The sequence below is a fragment of the Xiphophorus maculatus genome, chromosome 2, assembly GCF_002775205.1.
Source record: "Xiphophorus maculatus strain JP 163 A chromosome 2, X_maculatus-5.0-male, whole genome shotgun sequence".
Classification (NCBI taxonomy): domain Eukaryota; kingdom Metazoa; phylum Chordata; class Actinopteri; order Cyprinodontiformes; family Poeciliidae; genus Xiphophorus; species Xiphophorus maculatus.
In genome coordinates, this window is record NC_036444.1 from 11,344,071 (window position 1) to 11,369,177 (window position 25,107).

The 25,107-nt window shown below is 41.9% G+C and overlaps 2 protein-coding genes across 4 annotated transcripts in view; one reads left to right on the top strand and one right to left on the bottom strand.

Moving 5' to 3' along the window:
• The window catches only part of ptprq (protein tyrosine phosphatase, receptor type Q), a 43,735-nt gene extending 31,345 nt beyond the window's left edge, over positions 1 to 12,390 (top strand). Inside the window, exons 36-50 of the mRNA XM_023351552.1 lie at positions 43 to 322; positions 430 to 503; positions 1,062 to 1,161; positions 1,275 to 1,403; positions 3,794 to 3,838; positions 4,497 to 4,523; positions 4,700 to 4,781; positions 5,369 to 5,459; positions 5,570 to 5,646; positions 5,732 to 5,866; positions 5,994 to 6,119; positions 6,755 to 6,900; positions 7,013 to 7,148; positions 11,418 to 11,541; positions 11,624 to 12,390. Coding sequence (XP_023207320.1) covers positions 43 to 322; positions 430 to 503; positions 1,062 to 1,161; positions 1,275 to 1,403; positions 3,794 to 3,838; positions 4,497 to 4,523; positions 4,700 to 4,781; positions 5,369 to 5,459; positions 5,570 to 5,646; positions 5,732 to 5,866; positions 5,994 to 6,119; positions 6,755 to 6,900; positions 7,013 to 7,148; positions 11,418 to 11,541; positions 11,624 to 11,661 — 1,610 coding nt within the window. The 3' untranslated portion in view covers positions 11,662 to 12,390. The remainder of the gene's footprint in view (positions 1 to 42; positions 323 to 429; positions 504 to 1,061; positions 1,162 to 1,274; positions 1,404 to 3,793; positions 3,839 to 4,496; positions 4,524 to 4,699; positions 4,782 to 5,368; positions 5,460 to 5,569; positions 5,647 to 5,731; positions 5,867 to 5,993; positions 6,120 to 6,754; positions 6,901 to 7,012; positions 7,149 to 11,417; positions 11,542 to 11,623) is intronic.
• Positions 12,391 to 14,271: 1,881 nt separating this feature from the next.
• LOC102223123 (IQ motif and SEC7 domain-containing protein 3-like) overlaps positions 14,272 to 25,107 on the bottom strand; it is a 41,216-nt gene continuing 30,380 nt past the window's right edge. For 2 of the 3 annotated variants that reach the window (XM_014469850.2, XM_023351571.1), the window contains 7 exons: positions 21,314 to 21,453; positions 21,061 to 21,192; positions 20,834 to 20,933; positions 19,975 to 20,133; positions 19,781 to 19,873; positions 19,606 to 19,652; positions 17,554 to 17,687 (listed from right to left, as the gene is read on the bottom strand). In XM_014469850.2, the coding sequence (XP_014325336.1) occupies positions 17,652 to 17,687; positions 19,606 to 19,652; positions 19,781 to 19,873; positions 19,975 to 20,133; positions 20,834 to 20,933; positions 21,061 to 21,192; positions 21,314 to 21,453 (707 nt within the window). In that variant the 3' untranslated portion in view covers positions 17,554 to 17,651. Of the gene's footprint in view, positions 17,705 to 19,605; positions 19,653 to 19,780; positions 19,874 to 19,974; positions 20,134 to 20,833; positions 20,934 to 21,060; positions 21,193 to 21,313; positions 21,454 to 25,107 lie in introns of all 3 variants that reach the window. The other variant, XM_023351560.1, reaches the window with a different exon arrangement.

A 25,107-nucleotide genomic window follows, 5' to 3' on the forward strand; every position in this document is an offset into this window, starting at 1 on the left:
AAGCTCACACTCACTCACTCTCCAACTTTTATTCTGTCACAGTGAGGGACAGTGAGAACCTGACCAATTGGAAGGGAGCCTATTTTCACCATCCTGCTCCTTACCTCACTGACGCGGGGTTCCCCAACCCCACCTGCTTAGCGAGGGACAGGGCAGCAGTTATGCTCATTGAAGACGGTCGCAGTGTGTCTGGAGATGACCCGTCCCTGCTGAACCACACTATCACAGGAACCTATATGATTGGAGAGAACGACAACTGCATAGGACATAACGACACAGATCATTTCTGCAACGGACCTCTGAAGTCCAACACCGTCTACGTGTGAGTGTACTGGAAGCATTCTGGGCAATGAAATATTTTAAAAAATTGAAATAGGTTTTGAAAGAATAAAAAGCTCCTGTTGTTCTGCTGCTGTTTTATGTCAACAGGTTTAAATTCAGAGCCACGAACATCAAAGGCCAATACACAGACTCTGAATTCTCAGAGTATATCAGAACTACAGGTAGGTCTTCAAGAAAAGATCAAGCAATAATTACTCGTCTTAAAGTACCGTGCAAAAATTTTAAATGACCCCTAATTTATTTGGAGTTTGCCTCCAATACCATAATAAAGCAACCAAAGTCCAAAAGCAAACTTTAAACGACTTTCTTGAACATCATTGAAGTTGCATATCGTATTCTCAGTTTATTGTGAAAAAAGAGGTTCACGTACTTCATTAAAAGCCCAACATTGTAGGCGTGCTGTGGTGGTGTAGGTGATAGCGCGACCATATTTGGAGGTGTTGAATCCTCGACGCGGCCGGCGCGGGTTCGACTCCCGAACCCGGCGACATTTGCCGCATGTCTTCCACCCTCTCCTTCCTCCTTCCTGTCAGCCTACTTTCATAGAAGGGACACTACAGCCCACAAAAAGACCCTCTGGAGGGGTAAAAAAAAAAAAAAAGCCCAACACTGTGATGAAATTCATTCTGATGTTGGGTGTATGTAAAGTTCTGATTATAAGTGTATATTGTCCTTGCTTGTTTTTAGGTTCCTTTAATGTTTTCTCTTTCACTTTGCAGTGGACGGACTACTGACCAAAGAGGAACAAATCATTCTGGGTGTTTTGCTGTCATTCTTTCTGGCTGTGTTCCTCATCCTTCTCATCTGTTGCTCAGTCAGGTGAGATCAATCAAAAGCATATGAAACAACTGTATAATATCTCCACCGCACAGTTTAAACATGTCAGGTTTTTTTTCAATGATGGTAACTGCTCAGTCGACGTTTGTTTCCAGGATCCATCAGCGTAAGAAAGAGGGCGGGACTTATTCACCCAGAGAGGCAGAGATCATAGAGACAAAGTGCAAATTAGATCAACTGATTGCTGTAGCAGATATGGAGCTGAAACAAGAAAAACTCAATCGGTAAGCCTTTGTTATAGAACCATCACTTTGCCAATTTGTGTAGAAGCAAACTGTTCAACTTTAGACTTGATTTAGCTTTGCAAGACAAGATTCCAAATCTATGTGAACAAGGTGAAAATCCTCTTTGCTGCTGCCAACTTGATGTGCAACTTCTGTCAGCACAGGATCATCTAGCAGTGTTGAGTTTGTTCAAAAAATAGACACAGTAGCTGCAGCGGCAACAAGATACAACACAGCATTGTGGCTTTGTAATTTCCCTTCTCGTCAGTTCTCTGCAGAACAGAGAAATCATTCTGTCTCCTTTATTCCCAGCCAATCTCTGCTACAAAACAGGAATCCAACTTTTCAGCTTCTTTTCTTTGCTTGCAGAGAACAAATTGTCCCACAACTTGGTAGAAAACCCCACTGAACCCCACTAACAAACCCCATGTTTGTTAGTGGGGTTCAATTTGTTCAATCTATTGAACATTTTCAAGATTTTTTTTTTTTTTAATCAACGACTTTCTGAATCTAAAGTTTCAATACCTTGCATGTTGGCACTCATACCCTCCAAAGCCATCAGAAAAGTCAATAAAGATTTTCTATTGCAAACATTTCTATAAAGCCTTACAGTAGAGTATTACTGTGGAAAATAATTTCTTCCTGTAAAAGGCTCCAGCTGTATTTCAGTGTGATTTATGAGCTGTTCCACATGCGTTCATGTGGAGGTATGTCCACAGATTTTCAATTATGCCCAGGTCAGATGAAAAGGCAAAGCCTACAGTGGGATTTTTATTCCACTGTAGAAGCTCTTTTATCATCTGTTACCTCCCGTGTGTTGTTTTTTGGCTTCCAGAGTTTTCTGTTATTTATTGAATGTGTCCTGTGAAATATTCCTATGTCAAAGGATCCAAAGGATGATTTATGAGTCTTGCTGCACTTTGCCATCTTATTCTGCATAGATTTGCTCATCAGGCTAAACATGTTTATTTTCACATTACTGGATTCGGCTAAAGTGTGTTTCTTTTTGTTGTTAAGAACCTGTATTTTTTGACCCATTAACAAAAGCCATACATACCTTTGCAACATTAAATCAGTATGTCAGCACTCGCACATTATCTTAACTTAACCCAGTAAAACTTTGGCTTTGATTTGCATCTCAGTCATTCTGAGGAGCTATTCTTTAAGGATGTTTTAACTGTTGTCACCTCACCTCAAAACACCCATATCCATCCATCCATCCATCCATCCATCCATCCATCCATCCATCCATCCATCCATCCATCCATCCATCCATCCATCCATCCATTTTCTTCCGCTTATCCGGGGTCAGGTCGCAGGGGTAGCAGCTTCAGAAGGGAGGCCCAGACTTCCCTCTCCCCAGCCACTTGTTCCAGCTCCTCCGGGGGAATCCCAAGGCATTCCCAGGCCAGCCGAGAGACATAGTCCCTCCAGCGTGTCCTGGGTCTTCCCCGGGGCCTCCTCCCGGTGGGACGTGCCCGGAACACCTCACCAGGGAGGCGTTCAGGAGGCATCCTGACCAGATGCCCGAGCCACCTCAACTGGCTCCTCTCGATGTGAAGGAGCAGCGACTCTACTCTGAGTCTCTCCCGGATGACTGAGCTTCTCATCCTATCTCTATGGGAGAGCCCAGACACCCTACGGAGAAAACGCATTTCAGCCGCTTGTATTCGCGATCTCGTTCTTTCTGTCATGACAAAAAGCTCATGACCATATCCATATCCATATTTAATTTAATACTTGGGAGTAGTTCAGGACATTTATTTTAATTCAGAGGACAAAGTGACATGTAATTATTATCACAGAGTCATAAAGTCAGAACTGTCTTTTCTTCTGTGTTGATGGTTTACTTCAGCAGAAGCCCCTGATTAAATGTTTGCAGGCTAAGTCAAATATACAAACAGAAACATATTCTTCCCGCATTTCTGTGTCAGCAGTCGGAGCAAGTTCATCGATCTGTAAATTTGATACCTGCTCACTTCAAATGAGACCTCAAATGATTATTTTTTAGCAGTGTCTGAACGCCTCCTGAACTTCCCTCATTTTTTTTCTCAGAATCGTCTTTTATCTTTATGAGTAGAGAGATGATAGCAGGTGACTCATCTAAAACATTTAGAATGACAGTTCCTCCTCTTCACTGTTCACTCACTTTTCATACTAAAGGCATTTCACTGTAGTCATTTGGGCAGCGTCTCTTGTTTCCTCCTCTCTGATATGACCAGAATATCATCCCAGCTCTGACAGCACAGTGAGACGTGTTTAAACACGACTTGTCTCACAGTTAAAGTAACACACCTTTCCTTGTCACTTCCCAACTCTCCTTCACTGCAGACGTTTACATCCACTCACACAAGCTGTCTTTCTCTCACTGAACATTTGTCTCCCACCAGGTATTCTTCCTTCTTCTTTAGGCGGAAAGAGATTTATGTCATCCAGTAAGTTGGGCGTTTAGTGTGTGTGTGTGTGTGTGTGAGGCTCATTTTGACATGTTTGCATGTTTTATTCTTGTTTTGTTTTTTTAAATTCCCCAGACAGTATGCTTGCGTGCGTGGGTGTGTGTGTGTCATCATGTTGCCTATTAAGGTTTGCGTCAAACCCTCCATCTGTGCAGTTTTAGAAAAGCTTTTGTGGAGGCTGATAGTTCAATGAATCAGTGACATCAGTGTTTTACCAACTGCCTGCATGTTTTCCTCCATCCCTAGTAGAGGGATGAACAGCTTTGCTGAAGCTCCTCTCCGTAAAACCGTTTTAATTTGTTTATGCAGCCTCAAATCGCTTGGAAGACAGGGGGCATAAACAGTAAGCTTCATCAACTGTTGAAGATCTGAGTAGATTCCACAGGAAAAGACCTGCTCACTTTTCATGTAACCGATCATCATTGTCATTAGGATGAAAATCAAGGCATGCATCAGTGTTGTGTGGATTTGATTTCAAAAAATGGTTTAACCCTCTTTTCTAAAGGGGGTTTTCTAAACACATATCTTGGTGTACTTTCTGCTGTGAGGATTAGTTAAATTTTTACGGACAGCGATGCCAAAGTGTGGGTTGCGATCATTGCATTAATTTGTTTATTTTGCTTCTATTTTCGACCAGGCTGCTCAGCTACAGGAAGTCGCTCAAGTAAGTCATCTTTTATAAATGATGCGAGCATGCACACAGCAGCTGCTGGAGGAATCAGCATGTTCTTCATGGCTCCGTGCCTCTCGTAACCTAAAATAAGTTGACATAGAATGGTGCATTGTTGACTCTTTCTGTCGCTCGCAGTCAGTGCATTTCTCTCCCATCGTCTCTGTCAGGCCTGTCAACAAGAAATCCTTCCTGCAGCACGTGGAAGATCTGTGTGCCAACGACAATGCAAAGTTCCAGGAGGAGTTTTCAGTAAGTGTTTGGCTAAAACCCATAAAGACCTGAGCCCTGCATATGCAACACCTTGCAAAAGTGTTCATAAATCTTCTACTTGTCCTCATTTATTAATGTTTCTACCACATATTTATAGGTGTTTAATTTGGATTTTATGATAGAATAACACAAAGTAGTGTTATAACACCTAAGGCGTCATGCAAAGCAAGATTTCTAAAATGACTTTAAATACAGAAATTACAAACAGAATTGCTAATGGGATTTTTTTGCCAAACCTTGAAAAACAGGTATACATGAGAAAATATTTTGAAGGGAAGAGATTTTGGATTTTCACATAATGTTGCTTTCCAACCTTGCATGAATGTTTGTGCTTCCTTCTCTTCCCGGAGCAGCAACAAAACCCCAAAACCATAAATCTTACCCGACTGCACAAACCTCTGACGCTCTCATAGATTTCCCATATTTAATGTCTCAATTAGTGTAATCATTTTTAATGAGACAAGTCAAGTTAGTTTTGTAAGGTTTAAAGTAATGGCCCAGGTAGCTTATGTGAATGCTAATGTGAATGTGTTTGATTTTTTTTTTCTTATTAATTATTCCTCCAGGATCTCCCAAAGCTGCTGCCGGACCTGGCCACCACAGACGCTGACCTGCCATGGAATAAATCCAAGAACCGCTTCCTCAACATCAAACCCTGTGTGTGGTTAGACTAGAAATGAGTCTTATTTTCTGTTTCATTGTGCCTCTGCAGAGCTACATTTCACACTGTTCACTGAACGGTTTTCTCCTGTTTTGTCTGCATTTAGACAACAACAACCGAGTGAAGCTGCTCTCAGAACCAGGCATGGCAGGATCAGACTATATCAATGCAAGCTTTGTCTCGGTGAGCTATCACTACTAAAACAACTGTCATAAATTCTGATCAGAGGTTTATTTTGAGGACTATATTTCTTGTTTGCTCTTTGCAGGGTTATTTATGCCCCAATGAGTTCATAGCCACTCAGGGTCCTCTGCCCAGCACAGTGGCTGACTTTTGGAGGATGATCTGGGAGACAGGAACTCGCACTGTTGCCATGCTCACGCAATGTTATGAGAAAGGCAGGGTGCGTCGTTAGAGACATGACAGAAATCAGAGTACAAGTAACATTTCGGGTCTTCCCTCCATGAAGGGATAAACTTTTTTATGAAGATCTGACAAATGCTTTGTGTGCTGCACTGTTGACATTTCAGATTCGGTGTCACAAGTATTGGCCTGAGGACAACAAGCCAATGACGGTGTTTAGTGACATTCTCATCTCTAAAGTGTCAGAAGAAGTGCTTCCTGATTGGACTGTCAGAACACTGAAAGTAGAAAAGGTAGCAAAGCCTCCTGAATACAAATATACAACTCCTGAGCACACACATACATTGCTCTCCAAATGTATACGTACACAAAAACAACATTTGTGGGAAAAGCCTTCTCGCTTTGATAGGTGGCAAGATAAACTCCGACTTTCATTTAGCTTTGTGTGTCACTTTTGAGTTACAGCTATGATTGTAGATAAGGGCAACCTTTAACAAGTAGGTCCTTCCTTGTTGATATTTTTTTTTGGATTATGAAGAGCAACACAAATCAAAGATTCTAAAATAAATGTACAAAAATGGTAGCAGCGAGATTGATTTAATAGAAATTCTTTCCTTGTTTCCTGGAGATAGGCACCAGTAAGCCATGATGATGAACAGATAAGCTGGTGTAAAAACTTTATATTTTAGTGTAATACTACTTGACATTTAGCAGAGTTTTTGCTCAACTTTAACTACTATTGTTGTTATTCTTATCAAGACAAGTGAAGTTTATTTGTGTAGCACATTTCAGTGGATCAAAGGGATTTACACCAATTAATTACATCGCTTTCTTTAAGCTAAACAAAGTGAAATTTCCTAATAATGAGCTGAGTATTTAACAGGTTACCCCAATTTTTACACTAAACCACATCTATTGCTCTCTGCAGCATGGTCACTACATTTTAGTCAAACACTTCAACTACACTTCATGGCCTGAGCACGGGGTCCCAGAATCCTGCAGCACCTTGATTAAGTTTGTCAAAGCTGTCCGAGCACATCGCCATGACAACTCCACTATAGTGGTCCACTGCAGGTAGGGTAAAAAGAATAGTTTGAATATCCAAAAGAACATTCTGATTATAAATAGAAACACATTCCCAGATTCTGGTGTAAGTGCGGTTTGGGTTTTCTCCTTGTTCCCTCAGTGCGGGTGTGGGAAGAACAGGCGTGTTCATTGCTCTCGATCACCTCATTCAGCACGTCAGAGATCATGACTTTGTGGATATTTATGGGCTGGTGGCTGAGCTGCGCAGTGAGAGGATGTGCATGGTGCAGAATCTGGTGAGTTCAACAGGAGACAAAAGCTAGATATCAGCTATTTGGATTTTGATACCACAACAGACACAAAACTCAAAAAACGTTGAAATAAGAAAGAAAAAAAAAGTTGTCTCCCAACTAAAATGATCTGAACTGATTTTACCACATGAATGCCACACAGAGCTGTACGGTTATGTAAATGCATAACAGATATTTGAATAGAAAATAAGCAGATCCACATGTGGTTGGCTCCATTCCAAATTGTCAATGCTCTGGCGTTATCCTTAATAAAAAAGATTTATTTTGTATAACTACTAGAATAATCTGCCAGTGGATTAGGGGGAAATGCAAAACAGCAATCTCCTTCTTGAAACAGCACGATCCCATCTGGAAATCACCTCAGTGATTACTTAAGTGATTGCCAGGATTGGCACGGTGCCTAATGTGGGATCCTCTGCTCATTTTTCTTGTCTCATCAAGGTTTTCTCATGTCTACATTTTCAGCACACTTCAATATTTAGATTCAGGGTTGAGTCCCACACTGACTGTCAAAACAAAACCTACACATATGAGTCTTTTAGGTTGTGTTGCACAGTGCCTGACATAAGCATCAACACACCTGGATCGTTGTCACATTTTGTCGCAATACAACACATTCCAGGGCATTTAACTTATATGTATTTCATTGCAGCTTTAATTTCCACAAACACAAATGCAATGGGAACACTAAAGATTCAACTGAAAATCAAAATATTAAGAAAAAAAATTATAGATTTGTTATGAAGCTTCCAAAAGTGAGCAGAAAACAAAAGGGTTCAACCTCCAGGTCAGTTCCTCCTCTTCACAAGGCAATACAACTCCTTCAGGTATTTCAATGTATTCAAACTGATCCTGTCATGAAGCGGTGTGAGGTGGAGTGGTGAGGCAGATGCAGCGGACCCAGGTATGATGAATATGATGTTTTTAATGATAAATAAGTCCAACAACGAACAGCACAGTCCAAACAACGAGCAGCAGGCACAAGGACACACTGACAACGAATAGACGAGGACCCGACGAGGAACAAGGGACACAGGTGGAGTTAAATACACGGGAGGGTAATCACAGAACGAGACACACCTGGGAACAATCAAGGGGAGAACAGGACAACGAAGAGACGTAAGGACACAGAAAACTCTAAATAAACACAGAAAAACACAGATCCTGACAGTACCCCCCCCTCAAGGGCGGCTACCAGACGCCCACAAAACAAAAACACAAGGGTGGGCGGAGGGGCGCTGGACGGGGGGCCAGAGTCCAGAAAAACAAAAAACAACCCACCATCGTGGGCGGAAACACAAGAAGGGCCAAGAGTCCATAAACAAACAAAAAACTACCCACAAGGTGGGCGGAGGCAAAGGAGGCGGGAACCACGGGGGTGGTCCGGCGGTCGTCCGCGGCGGCGGGAACCACGGAGGCGGTCCGGCGGCCGTCCGCGGCGCTGGAGGCGGGAACCACGGAGGCGGGAACCACGGAGGCGGGAACCACGGAGGCGGTCCGGCGACCGTCCGCGGCGCTGGAGGCGGGAACCACGGAGGCGGGAACCACGGAGGCGGTCCGGCGGCCGTTCGCGGCGCTGGAGGTGGCAATGGGGAGTCCCGGGGGCCGCCCACAGACGGCGATGACGAGCCCCCCGAGGTAGGGTCTCGGGTGGAACGCTGGGGGTCTCGGTCTCGGGTGGAACGCTGGGGGTCTCGGTCTCGGGAGGAACGCTGGGGGTCAGGGTCTCTGGACGAACGCAGGGAGTCTCTGGAGGAACACAGGGAGTCTGGGTCTCGGTAGGAACACAGGGAGTCTCGTTAGGAACACAGGGAGTCTCAGTCTCTGGTGCGCCGGCTGGTGCGCCGGCTGCTTCGGCCTCGGGTGCGCCGGCTGGAGCGCCGGCTGATTCGGCCTCGGGTGCGCCGGCTGGAGCGCCGGCTGATTCGGCCTCGGGTGCGCCGGCTGGAGCGCCGGCTGATTCGGCCTCGGGTGCGCCGGCTGGAGCGCTGGCTGATTCGGCCTCGGGTGCGCCGGCTGGAGCGCCGGCTGATTCGGCCTCGGGTGCGCCGGCTGGAGCACCGGCTGATTCGGCCTCGGGTGCGCCGGCTGGAGCGCCGGCTGATTCGGCCTCGGGTGCGCCGGCTGGAGCGCCGGCTGATTCGGCCTCGGGTGCGCCGGCTGGAGGTGAGCCGGAGCGGAGCCTGGGGGCCGGCTGCGGAGGCGAGCCGGCGCGAAGCCTGGGAACCGGCTGCGGGGGCGAGCCGGCGCGAAGCCTGGGAACCGGCTGCGGGGGCGAGCCGGCGCGAAGCCTGGGAACCGGCTGCGGGGGCGAGCCGGCGCGAAGCCTTGGAAACGGCTGCGGGGGCGAGCCGCAGCGAAGCCTTGGAAACGGCTGCGGGGGCGAGCCGGAGCGAAGCCTGGGGGCCGGCTGCGGGGGCGAGCCGGAGCGAAGCCTGGGGGCCGGCTGCGGGGGTGACAGCTCCGGAAGGCGACGAGGGGCCGGGTCCACCGGCGGCTCACGTCGCTGTCTCCGGGCTGCCCGTGGAGGTGGCGGCTCCGGAAAGCGACGAGGGGCCGGGTCTGCCGGCGGCTCACGTCGCTGTCTCCGGGCTGACAGCGGAGGTGACGGATCCGGAAGGCGACGAGGGGCCGGGTTCACCGGCGGCTCACGTCGCTGTCTCCGGGCAGACAGCTGAGGTGACAGCTCCGGAAGGCGACGAGGGGCCGGGTCTGCCGGCGGCTCACGCCGCTGTCTCCGGGCTGACCGTGGAGGTGGCGGCTCCGGAAAGCGACGAGGGGCCGGGTCCACCGGCGGCTCACGTCGCTGACTTCCCGGACGGAGGAATCGACGGGGGCCGAATCCGGGGGGTGCCAACACCAGTCTTGTCCCCCGGAATAGCTCCCGCTGCAGGTCGGCGAGGGCTTCGGTTAGCTCCGTCTCCTCCCTGCCAGATCTCCGCCTCCCTCCGCTCTGCCTTCTTGGAGGGAACCTAACTCCAGCTGGGTCCATTTCTTTAGCAGCCTCACCGTTCGGTGTGGTCGGGTCCTTCTGTCATGAAGCGGTGTGAGGTGGAGTGGTGAGGCAGATGCAGCGGACCCAGGTATGATGAATATGATGTTTTTAATGATAAATAAGTCCAACAACGAACAGCACAGTCCAAACAACGAGCAGCAGGCACAAGGACACACTGACAACGAATAGACGAGGACCCGACGAGGAACAAGGGACACAGGTGGAGTTAAATACACGGGAGGGTAATCACAGAACGAGACACACCTGGGAACAATCAAGGGGAGAACAGGACAACGAAGAGACGTAAGGACACAGAAAACTCTAAATAAACACAGAAAAACACAGATCCTGACAGATCCATGATTCCCAGCAGGAAATATATAGTTCCAACTCCACAGTATGAGAAACATTCCCATAACAATCACCTGGTTTAAGTGTACTCTGGCTTGAATTCAGTGTTTTGGGATCCGTAATAGACTTCACATAGTTACCAAAGTACCACAGTAGATCATAAGCACCTCATTGCCTATGATTGAAGACATCTAATAAGTCTGACTATTCATGACCCTTTGAGACCCTTTGTGCCAGGACCCTGTCTTTTCACCACAAAGAATGAGGGCACACAAGGCACAAAACAAGCATCTCAGAAATAATTTCTGTCCTCACATTGTGATGAGTTCTCTAAAACAACTCCTGGCCATGCTGGAGACCCGGACAACCTGTTATTGAGTTTAGTTTATTTCTAAATTTTAAGCCTGTATAATTTTTGTTGTCCACCAAACTGCTTTCAACTGCAGAACCTCTCGAAAGTTCTTAAAAGCATTCTTCCTTTCATAACAATAAAATATTACACCAGTTCTTTTTAGGATGGTCAATCTGATTGTTGGCAAATTGTAAACTATTCAACACATGTTGTTTTACCAAGTATGTGATTTTGCAAGGACTTCCTGTCACAAAGTCGTGGCTTCACATAGGCATTATCTAATTGTTATAGTTTTTACAAGTCACTGTACAGCATCTTTGATCAAATTTGTTTGAGGACCTTCATAATACTGCACAAATCAGTTCTAACAGATTTGTGTTCAAAGCAAATAAATCGGGCAACATGATAACATTTATGCACACACAGTCCTAGCTTATTGTACCATTTCTGCTTTATTGTCAAGAGAATGTTGTTTTCAGCATCTGTTTAGAATAAAAGTGACATAAAGTAACATCTGGTCTGAACCATCATTATCAGTCTGTGTTTGTGCTGTCAGGCCCAGTACATCTTCCTCCACCAAAGTACTCTGGAACTTCTGAACAACAAAGGCAACAGTCAGTCCATCTGGTTTGTTAACTATTCAGCTCTGGAGAAGATGGACTCTTTGGATGCCATGGAAGGTAAATAACAAACACAAACATAAGAATACAAACTTCACACAACAGTGCAGTGCTCAAACCAAAGAATTGTGTTTGTTTTCAGGTGATGTTGAGCTGGAATGGGAAGAGACCACCATGTAAACCACTGACAGGAGGAAGATTTCTAAGATCTTTTCTTGGACCATGGGACCCTCAACTGAACCTCCACTGTGTACACAAATGTAGACGATCAATAAAAAAGACCTGGAAAAGAACAAGACTTAGATGTTCCACTTCAAACCCTTTTCTCTGTCCAGTTGTTACTTTCTTGCACATCCTGTCTGCTTGTTTCCAAAGACAGGAAGAGAAACTTTTGGAGGAGCTATAAATATCAGGAATGACATGGACAGAAAAGAGAGCATGAGCTAACTGTGAGACTTCTATCTTATCTGTTCACCTGCAGGTACTTTGCACAACTGCATTGCATTACTTTAATGTTATCTGTTTTTTAAGATAATTTATTAAGCCAAAATGGGATTTTTTGATTCTCTTTGTAACTTTGTTTGCGTTCAGGTATTGTGTATGCTTCTGATTTGCAAACTCAAAGCATTTTCTCTTGCCTTGATACTTGACAGTGAAACTTTTCCCCATGGACTTGCTGTCATCAAATGTTTATTAGCTTTTGATATTAAAAAGAAACATTTTAAAAGTAAAACTTGCCAGTGCTGGTTTCACTTGAATTGGGAGATGGGGTGTTAAAAGAGGTTATATTGTGCTTCGGTTTGTTTTTTATCTCTTCAGATGACTGAACAGATTTTGATGTAATGCATCTATAAAATAACAAAGTCAAATGTCTACATCAAACCTAAGTTGTTGATTTTTTTTCCCTGGGACTTAGCCTGAATATAAGTCTTTGATTTAGGAACAATGCCATAGCACTCTTACACAGTCTACAAAAGTTTGTTTTTTGATTGGCATCATGACCAATTCAACCATGGTGAAGGTGACTGACCCCACACTTGTCCCACAGTTTACCTCCTTGTGTCAGTAAACCATAAAAAGTTGGTGTGGCTGTTCACAAAGTTCCCAAAGGATATTAATGGGAAGTTGAGTGGAAATAAAATGTATGGCAGGAAAAATGCACACAAAATATGACTAAAAACACAAGTACTATAAAGAATAGTCCATTAAAGAGCTAAGGGGAGAGTGGTGCAAAGTCCGGATAGAAGTTAATTCTGCATTTTATTTTAAATTCAAGGTTTCTGAATCTAGAGAAAGCAATAAGAGGCAGAGAATCACAGTTGCTGGAGGACATGTCTGATGTTTCTACAGTCAGTAATGATTTCAGTTATTCACTAGTGGTAGTCCACAGATTTGCTATACCTAAACTCAAATCAGCTGTCTGCTAGGAAATGGTTGAACTCTTCCCTCTGCTGAGTGGCTAGAGGGTATGGTCAATACTCCTGTACTGAAAATTATTTTTATTTGCCCAATTTAGTATTCAAATTTTCTGAGAAACACATTTTTCTTAGGATTTCATTAAGAAAAACTAATTTGTCAAAAATACATCCCTGAAATATAAAGCTCTGCATGTATTGAAACATGCAGATTGGATTTAATTGTTTGAATGGAAGTTCTGACAAATTAACCTTTTTAGATTTTTATTATTTTTAGTATTAGAGTATTCCCTAATACTCTAAATTAATGTACTGACTTTAATTTAGAGTATTATTTGCTCTAAATTATTTTGCATCGATACATTCTTTCTATGTAGTGGATTGGTGAAAAGACATCAGGGTTTCCCCCGGTGTGTTATAAGCCTGGCAGGCCACCAGGCTTTACTTGTGCCCCCAACAGGCTAAGCATGGCTTATTTATTTAAGTCTTTTTAAAATGTTTGCATTTTTTAAGACTTTATAGTTGGTGTTCAAGTATTAATCTTCCAATCTTTCAATATATTTCAATACATTTTCAAATTTCATGCCAACTTAAAATATTTTTGAACCCAAAAACACGACGGGCTGCTGGATGACTGACTGCCCTAGCACCCAACCACTAGGCTTAGCAAGTTTTCTGAGGGAAACCTTGGACATTATTGCCTCACAGGTGAGAAATTATGTATTAGTGTGGGGTCAAAGTTTAACTGAGTGGAGTTCTCTCTGTGTATTCATGGAGTTTCTCCAGGTATTCCAGCTTTCTTGCACACTCTAAAAAAACACATTATGTGAAGAGCTTATTCCAAGTTGTTCATAAGTAGATGTGTGGGCTTGTGCAGGGTTTGTTCGACCTGTGCGCCTTTTTACATTAAAGTAATGATTACCGGAACAGACTTATTGGTAAACTCTCCTTCTGAACCAAACCTCTGAGGCTTTTAGAAGTAAAAACTTCATGAATGTTATGTCAATAAAATAGATTAGGTGTATTGGCTCATTTTGGGTAGATTGCATTTGTGTAATTGTGAAACAACAAACTCTGAGAAATTTGTGTTTCATTTAACTGAACGTCTGTCACACACATCGATGATAATAAAAATCCGCAACCATGTAATGCAAGATTGAGTGGAATAATTCAGACCTGTTTGACTGAGATTTGCTATTATCCGGCTGCGTTCTCTAATGAATTAGTTTACCTGGTGCACCGGGATGACACAGGAACACCGGCGCAGACCGGTTTCCCATTAGCTCCTTTATTCCACCAATCTTCTTCCACACCTGGTGCGAAATTATCCTTCAAAAACTCGGCGAGACCCCTGACGCACACAAACAGCCCAATACCCGAGAGTAAAAACTACTTTATTCTTTCATTTTCTCGAAACAGAAAAGCTTAGAAATTCCAATAGGAAACACATTGTTCTTTAAGAAATTTCCTGGTTAGAAATACCGTGAGGATGCAAAGATTAACTGACGGTGCTGCACAAGGAGGATGCAGATTTGGTGCGTCTCCATGACAGCCACAGAGAGAAGAGAAGGGAAAAGAACGGGAGAGAGGGAGGAGAAAATGACATCAATCAAACCCAACATGCCCTGACAATAATGAAACAAACATAGCATTGAGCTCCTGTTGTGTTCTGTAAATAATAAAAAAGAAAACAAAATAAAATTATCATGCGTTATAGTAGGAGCCAGTCAGAGTTCATAGTAAACAAAGTGGGGTTGCTGACTTAATAAATCAAGCAGTAAATTTAATCAGAATTTGTTGTTTTAGCAGCTATGTGTAGGTTGTAGGCGTGTGTGTGTGTGGGTATGTGTTTGACTGGTGAATTTTACTGTATGTGTTCACCATTACAGCATAGCCCTTTACACACCTTCACAGGTGCCACTGCCATCTTTTAGAAACGTTGTTATAATATGATATGACTCTTTAATGATGGATCTAGATCAGTAATTAAACTGTTTACGCTACAAAAAACTGCCTGTTTCCGGACTCTCATAAGGGGGTTTGCATTTAGGACAACCCCAGTAATAAACGTGAATAGTAACTATAATAACTATATTATTCTTTTTTTCTTTTAAACTAGATTTTTCTCTGTACAAATACATACGTAGATACACACACTGGGCAAACCGATCACTTTTTTTTTCCAGAATAAATCTATTTAATCTATTTACAATATATCCAATATATTCTGTGGTGCAAAAAGACTTAGTGATGTGCTATATATACTGGCTCAAGTCAGACACCATCTATGCTGAGCAATCAACACAGTGATGAAATACAGAATCATTTCTTAGACATCTTCAGTTTTTTCTCCAGCTAAACATTCGCAGAAATGCATCTCTGCTTGTGAAATGTTCCAGTTATTTAAGGAAAATATAACAGTGAAAACTCTGAGGTATCTACCCTGTGTAGCATCATTTCAAGATTTAATAATAGCGCTTTTTCTGGGCTTTTTTAAGATATACTCTAAATCCAAAAGTAACATGGGTATTCACACTTGGTATTCACAGGAGTAAATGTACATGAGAAGAAAGGCTCTGTGAGCGCCTGTTTTAGCCTTGTTTTGAATGAATTATCGGCCCAAATCCCAGTGGCCCATGAGTAAGCAGCCCGAATACACATGGTGCACACACACTTTGCTCTCTGTGAGGTGCAGATGCAGTATCACATGTTGCAGTGCAGCAGTCTTTCCCGTCAGAGCAACAATCCACTGAATAAGAGCAGCAAGAAATGAGACAGTTTTAGCAAAACACACAATGAAGCACAAAAAGATGATTGTCATTGAGAAATTCTTTTAGGTATTTTTTTTGGGTGAGTGGGAACAACTTTGCTTCTGACACTGCACCTCAGCTGACATATGTTTCCCCCTCACATTCCTGCTTTTTTCATAGATCTGTTTTGTTTCCAAGAAAATCAAGACTAGGCAACCAAATACCTTACCTTGCAAAAGTATTTATGCCTGAAGTTTTTCCACATCTTTTATATTACAACCACAAGCGTCAATGTATTTTATTGGGATTTTACATGGTAGACAAACACGAGTTACTGCATAATAGAGCAGTAAAAGTAAAATGTTGGTTTTCATTTTATATTTTATGTTTATATGTAGGAGTTGGTAATTCCACCTCTGTATGAATACAACAATGTCACAGCAGGGGGACAGAAAATATGTGCAGAAAGATGCTCTGGTCAGATAAGACCAAGTTTAAACCTTTTGGCCCAAATATAAAATTATATGTGAAATGCTAACAAAGCATCTCTCCCTAAGAACACTGTCCTCACGACAAAACATAGTATTGGTATCATTGTAATGTGAGGATGCATTTTTGTTTTTTAATCAGGAACAGAGAAGCTGGTCAGTTTATAAGCAGTGATGTATCTAAATACAGGAAGAAAAATCTATTAGAAAATGGACACAATAAGACTTGGGAAGAGGTTCATTTGCCATTAAGGACTGACCCTAGCACACAGCCAGAACCATTTGTGTTTGAGAATGGCTTAGTCAAAGTTAAAACCTAAATCCAATTTTGAATCTTCAGCAAGACTTTAAAATTAATGTACATACATGCGATACGATTAAGCTTGGACTATTTTATAAAGTAAATTTGGTCAAAAATTCACTTATTGAATGTGCAACGCTGGTGAATATAGTTCAAAGATCTTACAGCTTGGATCGCATCAAAATGAGGTATAGCTACATATTTACCCAGAACGCTACATAAAAATGCAAAAGACATTACTTTTCCTTCTGCTTTATAATTCTGCATCACTTTGTAAAATCCCAAGAAAATAGATTAAAATTTTTGTAACCAAGCTCATTGTGAATAAATTCAAGTGATATTAGTACTTTTTCAAGGCCCTGTTAACTTGTATTTTTTTCAGATTAGGCATCATCATTGAAAGATTTCCTCACATTCACTCCAGTAAAGATCCACACCAATGAAGAGCAATATTAATATCCCGAACAGAAAACAGTCCTTCATTCTTGTCATTTGAGGACAGATTTTCTTTCGCTTGGTTTCTTAATCCGAGCTTGCTGAGACATTTGCCTGATGGCTGACATTTAAAAATGCAAACAAAGCATATTTCTTAAAAACTGGGAAATGTAGACAGGCTACGTCAGTTAATACTGGGTGACATTTTGGAGACAAAAGAAGTAAAAGATGTCTTTCAGAACCACTATTAAAGCTCACATTCAAAACAAATCACACAGTTTTGTCAAGTTCTATGAGTAGATTCTTGATTTTCTTTTTCCTTCCACATATATAGTATTTCCTCAACATTTTTTGCGTTGACTTGTGCTACACCGACTTTGTGCAAGTGTGAGGATCAACTTTTTTTTTTTTTTTTCATACAATGCTGCGGGAGCCGCTGGAGTTGCGCCGGCGGGTGAGGGGCATGGTGTGGTGGAAGGGCATCGGCGAGTCAGGTGGACAGAACTGGTGCGGGTGGTTGTAAGGTGGAGGAGGAGGCGGCAGGGGCGGCTGGGGTCCGTCTCCCGCTCTGACTCGGACAGGAGTAGACATGGCAGACTGGATGAGCTGATGGGTCGCCGGGCCTTGGCTGAGAAACGCCTCCATCCGTCCCCGTCCGCTCTGGTCCACAACGATCACCTTGACAATCTGCTGGCACTGGATGAGGGTCTCTGGGCGGAGCTCTCCGGCCTGGACGGGGCTGAGCAGGGTGGGGGGTGCAGCCAGGGCCAGGGGTGCGGACTCAATGCTGGGCTGGCTCAGCTGATAGGTCTGCAGCCTGTTGTGAATTGACACCTAGTTTAGGAACAGTCAGAGAATGCATGAGGAGTTACCAGCCTGAACGCAGCCTCTACGCAGCCCTCTGGTGTGTTAACGCACATGGGCATGCAGGCATGCAGGTGGTAGCATGCAGTGCGAGCGCATGCAAAATCCACACTCTCTCCTGCTGTCCCTAATCTATTTACTAAATCTACATCCATATTTCATTTCTGGACACAATTTATGCAAACACCAGCCTGGGAGGAGAAAACAGGGATAGTGGGGTAAGACGAGATCGTAGGCAGAAATCTTTAGCAGGAACAGTTCGGGTTTTACGTATGTGGGTGTGCCGTAATAGAAAATGAGTGGCAGAATGATAGGCTTAGAGATAAAGGAATATCGGGAGAGGAAAGAGGCGACACCGAGGGCATGGTGTCTCCCTAACACAATAAGTTACAATTCTAAGGGGCTAAGCAAAAGGCAGGGGAAAGGGGGAAAAATGAGTAAAACAAGGACAGAACTGCAAAAGAAAGAACAGATTAATCTATATGCCTATGTTTAAAGAGATGGTAAAGGATTTTTTTTCAAAGAGGTTCTATTAAAAGGCTATATGCAGTTAATATGTTCCCAGTAGTAACTCTCTTGCTGTCTTTATTTAGCATAAATCCACTTCTATTTTAAATCCAGTGATTTTGTGGTAGCGCAGCGCTGTAGCTGCAGAGCAGAAGCCTCACATTCAGAGGTCATTAGTCATTGCAATCTGTCTGGGGTTCAGTTCCTAAACCAGGGAACTTATCTGGATGTTTCCATCCCTTTACTCTGCCTATCTCCATGGCTACAGTGAATAAAGACCATGAAAATCACACAATTCTTTAAAAACACATTTATGACCGTTCTGTTTGGTGAACTGTCGTCATGTTTGCATTAAGCGGGTAATGACACAGTCGCTGACCATTTACGCAAAAAATGGGGTTGGAGGTGATACATTATGTAAAACATCCTGAGCATGTAATGTGTGAAGGATCTCATACAACAGTAAGGCTGTGTAAAAAGTAAAAATAGTGTAGCTCTGTAATTGAACACAATTTTAGGGATTTTTTTTCAATGCCTTGCTTTTCTGCTTGATAACTGCTTTGACCAGAAATGCTTTAAATGTTCCGTTCTTAGCACCTGGGTTTCACTGGACACCTCCTCCAACTTCCATTTCCTTTATAAATTATCACCTTCTCTGTGAATAACTGGCCAATGAATACATGACAACAGCTTAAAGTCCATAAAATATCAGTAGAATAACATTTTTGAAATTTAAATTATTAGAAAAAGTTTGAGGTCTCTTTTCGGTCAAGGCACCTGTTAGACTATTCACTAGCTTCGCTCTCCAAGGCCAACTGATCTGGATTTTTATTCAGTTAAATCACCACGAGAGTTATTAACTGTTTATAACCTTTTAATAGAAACACATTTACAAAATCCAGGACTATCACTTTAAAGGAGGAGCTTGTTCCACTGAGACCCAACAACATTAACACATGCACCTTTTGACTTTTACAGTATCAAGCTTATCTAGCTTTGTCGATGGTATTCCAGGAGCCAGTCAACGTTGTGCTGGCTCAAATGGGAAGTCTGGTAGGTTTTAGCTGGGATGTTTGATGGGCTGTTTTGTAAGCAGCGGCTGCTGGTCCACTTATCAGAAACAGAATGAGGCTGTTTGCAGCGCTACTACAGAGCCACCTCTTAGCAGCCTTTGTAGGTTTGTCTGTATAGTAGGGATGTGCTGCAGGCGGTGCTCTTTTAAAGCAAAGCAAAAAGCACTTTCCTTTCAGGATGAGGCACAGTCCCTGTCTAACTGCATATACGCACACAAACACGCGCAACATTCACAGAGCTGAATATGCAGATACTTACCTGAGGGAGACGAGAGTAGCTTAGGCACTCACCTCTACTGTGTTGTTGTTGCCAGTTTTATCATACACATCCTGTTGGCCTGTGGGATGAAAATTTATCACTGTCAGTCATCTCGCAAATATGTATACTAAAAACCAAGGATATTATATAGGGACCTGACATTTAGTTAATGTATGCCTCATTATGCTGCACAAGCAAAACCAGCACCTGAGGGAGAGCCATGTCTCGTGTGTGTGTCCATTTGCCCACCATTGGTGTGTAAACCATGCGACTGGATCCCTTGCTGCCTCTCCAGTTCCCCTACAAGGCGAAACAGGCAAATACTGCTGTCAGCGCCTTACGGCGTGCCATGGTTTTAATCAAATGTCCATGTAATGAGAGCAGTGTGCTTGTGTCCTTACACTGAATGTGAATCTGCTCCATCTCGTTGACCTCTGCGATCGCTTCTCTGAGCTCCTCTGCAAACTTCCTGAGCTCCTCTCCGCTGGGAGAGCAGAAACTAACCAGCTGCTTCTTCTCTGAGGTAAAGGGGCTCATCATGGTAATACCATGAGCATAATCTGAGTAAATACCACAAGAGAGAGGGAAAAGGAAGAACTTCAATTATATCCATGGGGTGAGAAAATGTGCGTCCTGCGGACCGTTAAAACTTAAAACTGAATTCAGCTCTGTTGCATTTTTCTAAAAGACTGCAGCTAATAAAACACCCTTAAAATAGACTTTCAAATCATAGGTTAAAAAAATACAGTCTTGGACACCAGATTGCGTGGGGGGCTAAAAAATAAATGTGCTAATGCATAACGCCAGTTCATTGTCTTGTAATTGCTTGAAAGCACATGCTAACAATTTTTTTGGGTTCTTTTAAAAATGCAACATTTTATTTAAGATTGCAACATTTTGTGTGTTGTGGATTCTGCTGCTGCTGAAACTGCCATATTAATCTGATCATAAACTTTCTTTGCTCTATTGTAATTTATAAATGTTTTTTATAGCTTCAGACTGGATGGTTAAACTATTCTTTCATTTTAAATGTAATATTTGAATCAGTTACAGTAAAGCACTTTTACTGAAGGATATTTACCACAATTTGATAGCAATGTGTGCCATTATGTATTGCAATGAACCCTCACAGTCTGAGTGCTGACACTGACCTGAAAGAACAACAGTAAAATGGACAACTTGGCGAGCTCAGCACTTTTTGTGCACAAAGCTAGGGCTTGTAATGGAAATAAATTGCTGCAAAGTAAAGTAGCATCTTACACTCATTGCTGAAGAGGTGAAACTGCATTCCCAGAAGACCCATAGCTTTACAGAAAGTGTATGAAGCTGAGCTTTTCTTCTTGGGACACAGCTTCAGGATCTGCACACACAAAGATAGTAAACTCTCCGTAGTCACATGCTGGATATCAAACCATATTTCCTATTGTGCTCGTGACAGCATGCATGCTCACGCACACCAGTGTATCTTTTTGAAGGTCAATCCTTACCAACAGCAGGTCATTAAAGAGGAACACCTCCCTTTGGAGCGCAGAGAGTTTCTGTTTGTGAGGTTTGTTGGCATCGGGAACCTCAAACAGACGGCAGCAGCACACCAGCCGTCTGTGGGGCACAGCGAGGACCTGAAGGAACAAGGTTAAAGAGACGAAGGGCGGCTAATGTAAAACAGACTGCTGTGAGACAATTCAAACCGAACGAGACACGATTAAACTGAGAAGAAAAGAGGAAAAGTCTGATACTGACTGTCTTCAGGCCCAGGATGGACTGCTCCACACGACTCACATATGTGACATGGTCTTCGTTGGAGCGCAGCTCTCTCTGCTGAATCCTTTCATAAATGCCTGCAACCATCTCTCTGGGGATGTCTGCTCCATCATCCACACCTGAGAGAATTCAAAGGTTCATTCAATGCTGAAGTGGTTGTGATAAAAAAAAAACCACACACACAACCCGTATGAGGTTCTGATACCTTTGCTCTGTAGCACAGAAAGCTTCAAAGCATCAAATCAGAAGCAATAAATATAAATTATAGCCTTTAAAATGTATTTTATATGTTTTGAAACCCTCTAAAGCAATAAATAATTATTCTAACTGGAGCAGAATTTTGTGTACCTCTCAAGTCTGCAGCGTGTCCTTGTTCATTTTGTGTTGCTGCAATGCAGTTGAGTGTTTTACTGAGGAATCTGATAGCAGTAATCTAAATAGTTTAGTGAAGCCAAGGCTAGACTTTTGCATAGAATCCTTCACAACCAAAGTCACTAAAAATGGCTTTAGAGAAGAAGCATTTAAAGGAAAAAAACAAGAAGTCTCGCATTAAAAGAAAAACTCAGTGAAATGCAAATTTTAAACAAATGCGTAAAACATAAAATGAAACTGACAAAGTAATCTTTGACCTTAATAGAAAATTTAAGCAAAGCGATTTCTGCACATGCTGTGTTTTCATGTTGTCAGCTCCAGAGCTGAAGGGAATAGAAACTAAACACTGCCTCCTCTTATTTGATTCTGGTCTAACGAACACTAATGAAGAAACAGCAACCTGGTGATATGAGAATCCATCTAGTGATTTAAAAACCATTAACAAGATTTTAATCTATCTCATCTGTCTTTTTACAAACAGGGAGCCAGTTCACTGATTTAAGATCTGGTGGGATATGATCCATTTTCCTGTTGTTTTGTCAGGATCTTGGCAACAACATGTTATATTTGCCCGATTCCTTTTTTATTCACACCTCTGAAGACACCATTACAATAATATATCCTACAAAAAGTATGCATTGGTTTTTCTATGTCCTGATTAGACATAATATCCTGTATTTTGGAAATACGGTTTACGATGATTAAGTAATAGACTGTAGATTGCAAAATTAGGTTTGATTTTAGAAGAACAACTGGGTGTCTTGCTTTCTCTGTGGTTTGTAGCCTTATCCAATCTGTCAAACCAAAGTATAAACTTGTGTATCAGCAGATTGAAAAAAACAAGAAGTCTCGCATTAAAAGAAAAACTTTTAAATTTTAAAGTTTAGATGTTGTTCAGTTTCTTTAGACTCCTAATTGTTAACTGACACACAGTATTCATGCTCTGCCAAATGAGTAAGTTGCTTTATAATTCATTGATGCATGAACCTTATAGAGTGTATAGACATGAATTTACATTATTTTGTAATTTAAAATTTGCAAAGTTTGCTATGTAGAGTGTATTTCTACTGATCTATAATGTTAGCTTACAAAATATAGATATAATTTTTATTCTTGAGCTATGTGATTGCAACTAGTTTTAGCTTTCTTATACTTTGCATGGCATTATGTTGTCTAATGGAGTGGGGAAATTTTAATTAGAATTAAATGTAAACATGACCATACATGTCAAAAACATGCTAGCCTGATCAGCTTTTTCAGCCTTTTAGTAGAAATTTGATCAAGAGGTGATTGAAACCAAGCAAACAGGACTTTAAATAGTTTAACATAAAGAACAATTTCTCTTTAGATCTAGGGAGTTGTTTAAGTAGTTAAATAAATGATACCAAATTGAAATTCATGACACATAACAGACGATGGCACGGTCTGCAGGAATTACTGCGCTGAGTATTGGATTTTTCTATTTGTTTTCTGCTCCTATGTTCTGTGTTGTTATCTTCTATTCTACTTTGTTTAATCTTGCTTTTGTTACTATGATTGGTTTTGTTTTACCTTTCTCCTCTAGTCATTTAATTTAACTGCTGTCCCTCACACACCTGGCTGTTGTTTGCTGATTGCCACTCAGCCATTCTTCATTTGTTTTTAATTATCTCTGTACAAATTGTGGCAAAATTCTTGGGCTCACTGCCAGATAGTTTTAATTGTTTCTTTCCCTGCCTAATGCCCGACACATTATGGATTACCCTCTGTTTAAAGTTTCTTTTGATTTTCCTTCAGCAGCACCGTTGGCTTCCCAGTTCCTTTTTGAAACAGAATAAAATTAAACATTATTCCCCATCTTCTGCATCATCATCGTTTTTCATTTTCACCTTAGCAGTCATCTCAGCATTCCTTTTTGGCCGATACTGTAAGTTTTGATTATTCAGACAATGTGGCCGTGAATCACTTTAAAGGGTAACTGGGTGCAACAATCATATTGGCAGTTAATAATCTGAATGGATTGAAGACAAAATAGTTTAGGTTCCAGAAATTAAAATACTGTGATTCATTTACTCTCGTGGATGAATTGTTTGGCAGTAGGAAACTTGCATAGGCATATTTCATCCATTGCCAAGCGCCTTACACAGTCACCCAGGCTACAACACAAAATATAAGAAAAAAAACATAAGTACATACAGAACAACCAGGCATTTGGCATTGAAACTCACCTATTATACAAACACACAAATGTGAAAATATCATAAAGCAGGTTGTTCAGAGTGCTGTATCATAACATATTAATAAAACATTGAATAGAAGAGAAAGTGTGGAAGTAAAAGGTGCATCAGCAACAAGCCAAACTGCAGCTTTAACAGCTTTAACATCCTCAGTCACTAGGTGTAGACTGAGGCTGGAGTCAGTTCATCAAGAGCAACTACACACAGACCAATCCAACACCTGGGCTATAAATGTGGCCTTCCTTGTGTCAAGTCAACACTGTCTTACCTGACTAAGGAGAAAAAGAACTGAACTATTTCTCAGTGGTCCAAACTCCTCTTTTCAGATGAATAAAAGCATTCTATTTCATTTGGAAATAGGGAAAGAGCGGAGAGGCGCAGAAGTCACAGATGCTTGAAGTCCAGACTGAAGTTTCACAATCAGTGATGGTTTGCGGTGCCATATCATCTGTTGGTGTTGGACCACTGTGTTTTCTGAAGTCTATAGTCAACACAGTCACCAACCACAACATTTTTGATTACTTCATGCTTTCATTCTGCAAACCGCTTTATAGAGATGCTACTTTCCAACAGGACTTGGCATCTGCCCACACTGCCAAGGTTACAAAAAGCTATTTTAATGACCATGCTGTTACTGTGCTTGATTGCTGCCAATTTGCTGACAAGAGGAAGACGAGAGACTCCAAACCCAATAATGCCACACCATATTGAGCCAATAATTCATGCAAAAGAAGGCCTAACCAAGTACTGCGTGTATAGACATTAACACTTTTATGAAGCCTGACTTGGCTGTTTAAAATACACTTTTTATTGATCTTATGTACCGTAATTCCCCAATTTTCTGAGACGTTGCATTTTGAATTTTCATTATCTGCAAGTCTTAACCATCACAATTACAAGAACTAAATACTTAAAAGATTTCACTCTACGCATAATGAATCTTAATATATCAGTTTCAATTTCTGAAATATTGTAATTTTGGAGCTGCACTTCTGTATATACGATTGTGAGGACAGGAAATTATCAACATCAATTTCAAACTTGTGCAAGCAATTTACACAAGTTTGAAGATGTTTTTTCCTTACCTGGTTCTAACTGTATAATAAGATATAAAATGAATTATAATCAATTAAGTATAATTAATGTGTATGATTTTTTTTAGATTGTAGGACAAAAGTTGTTCCA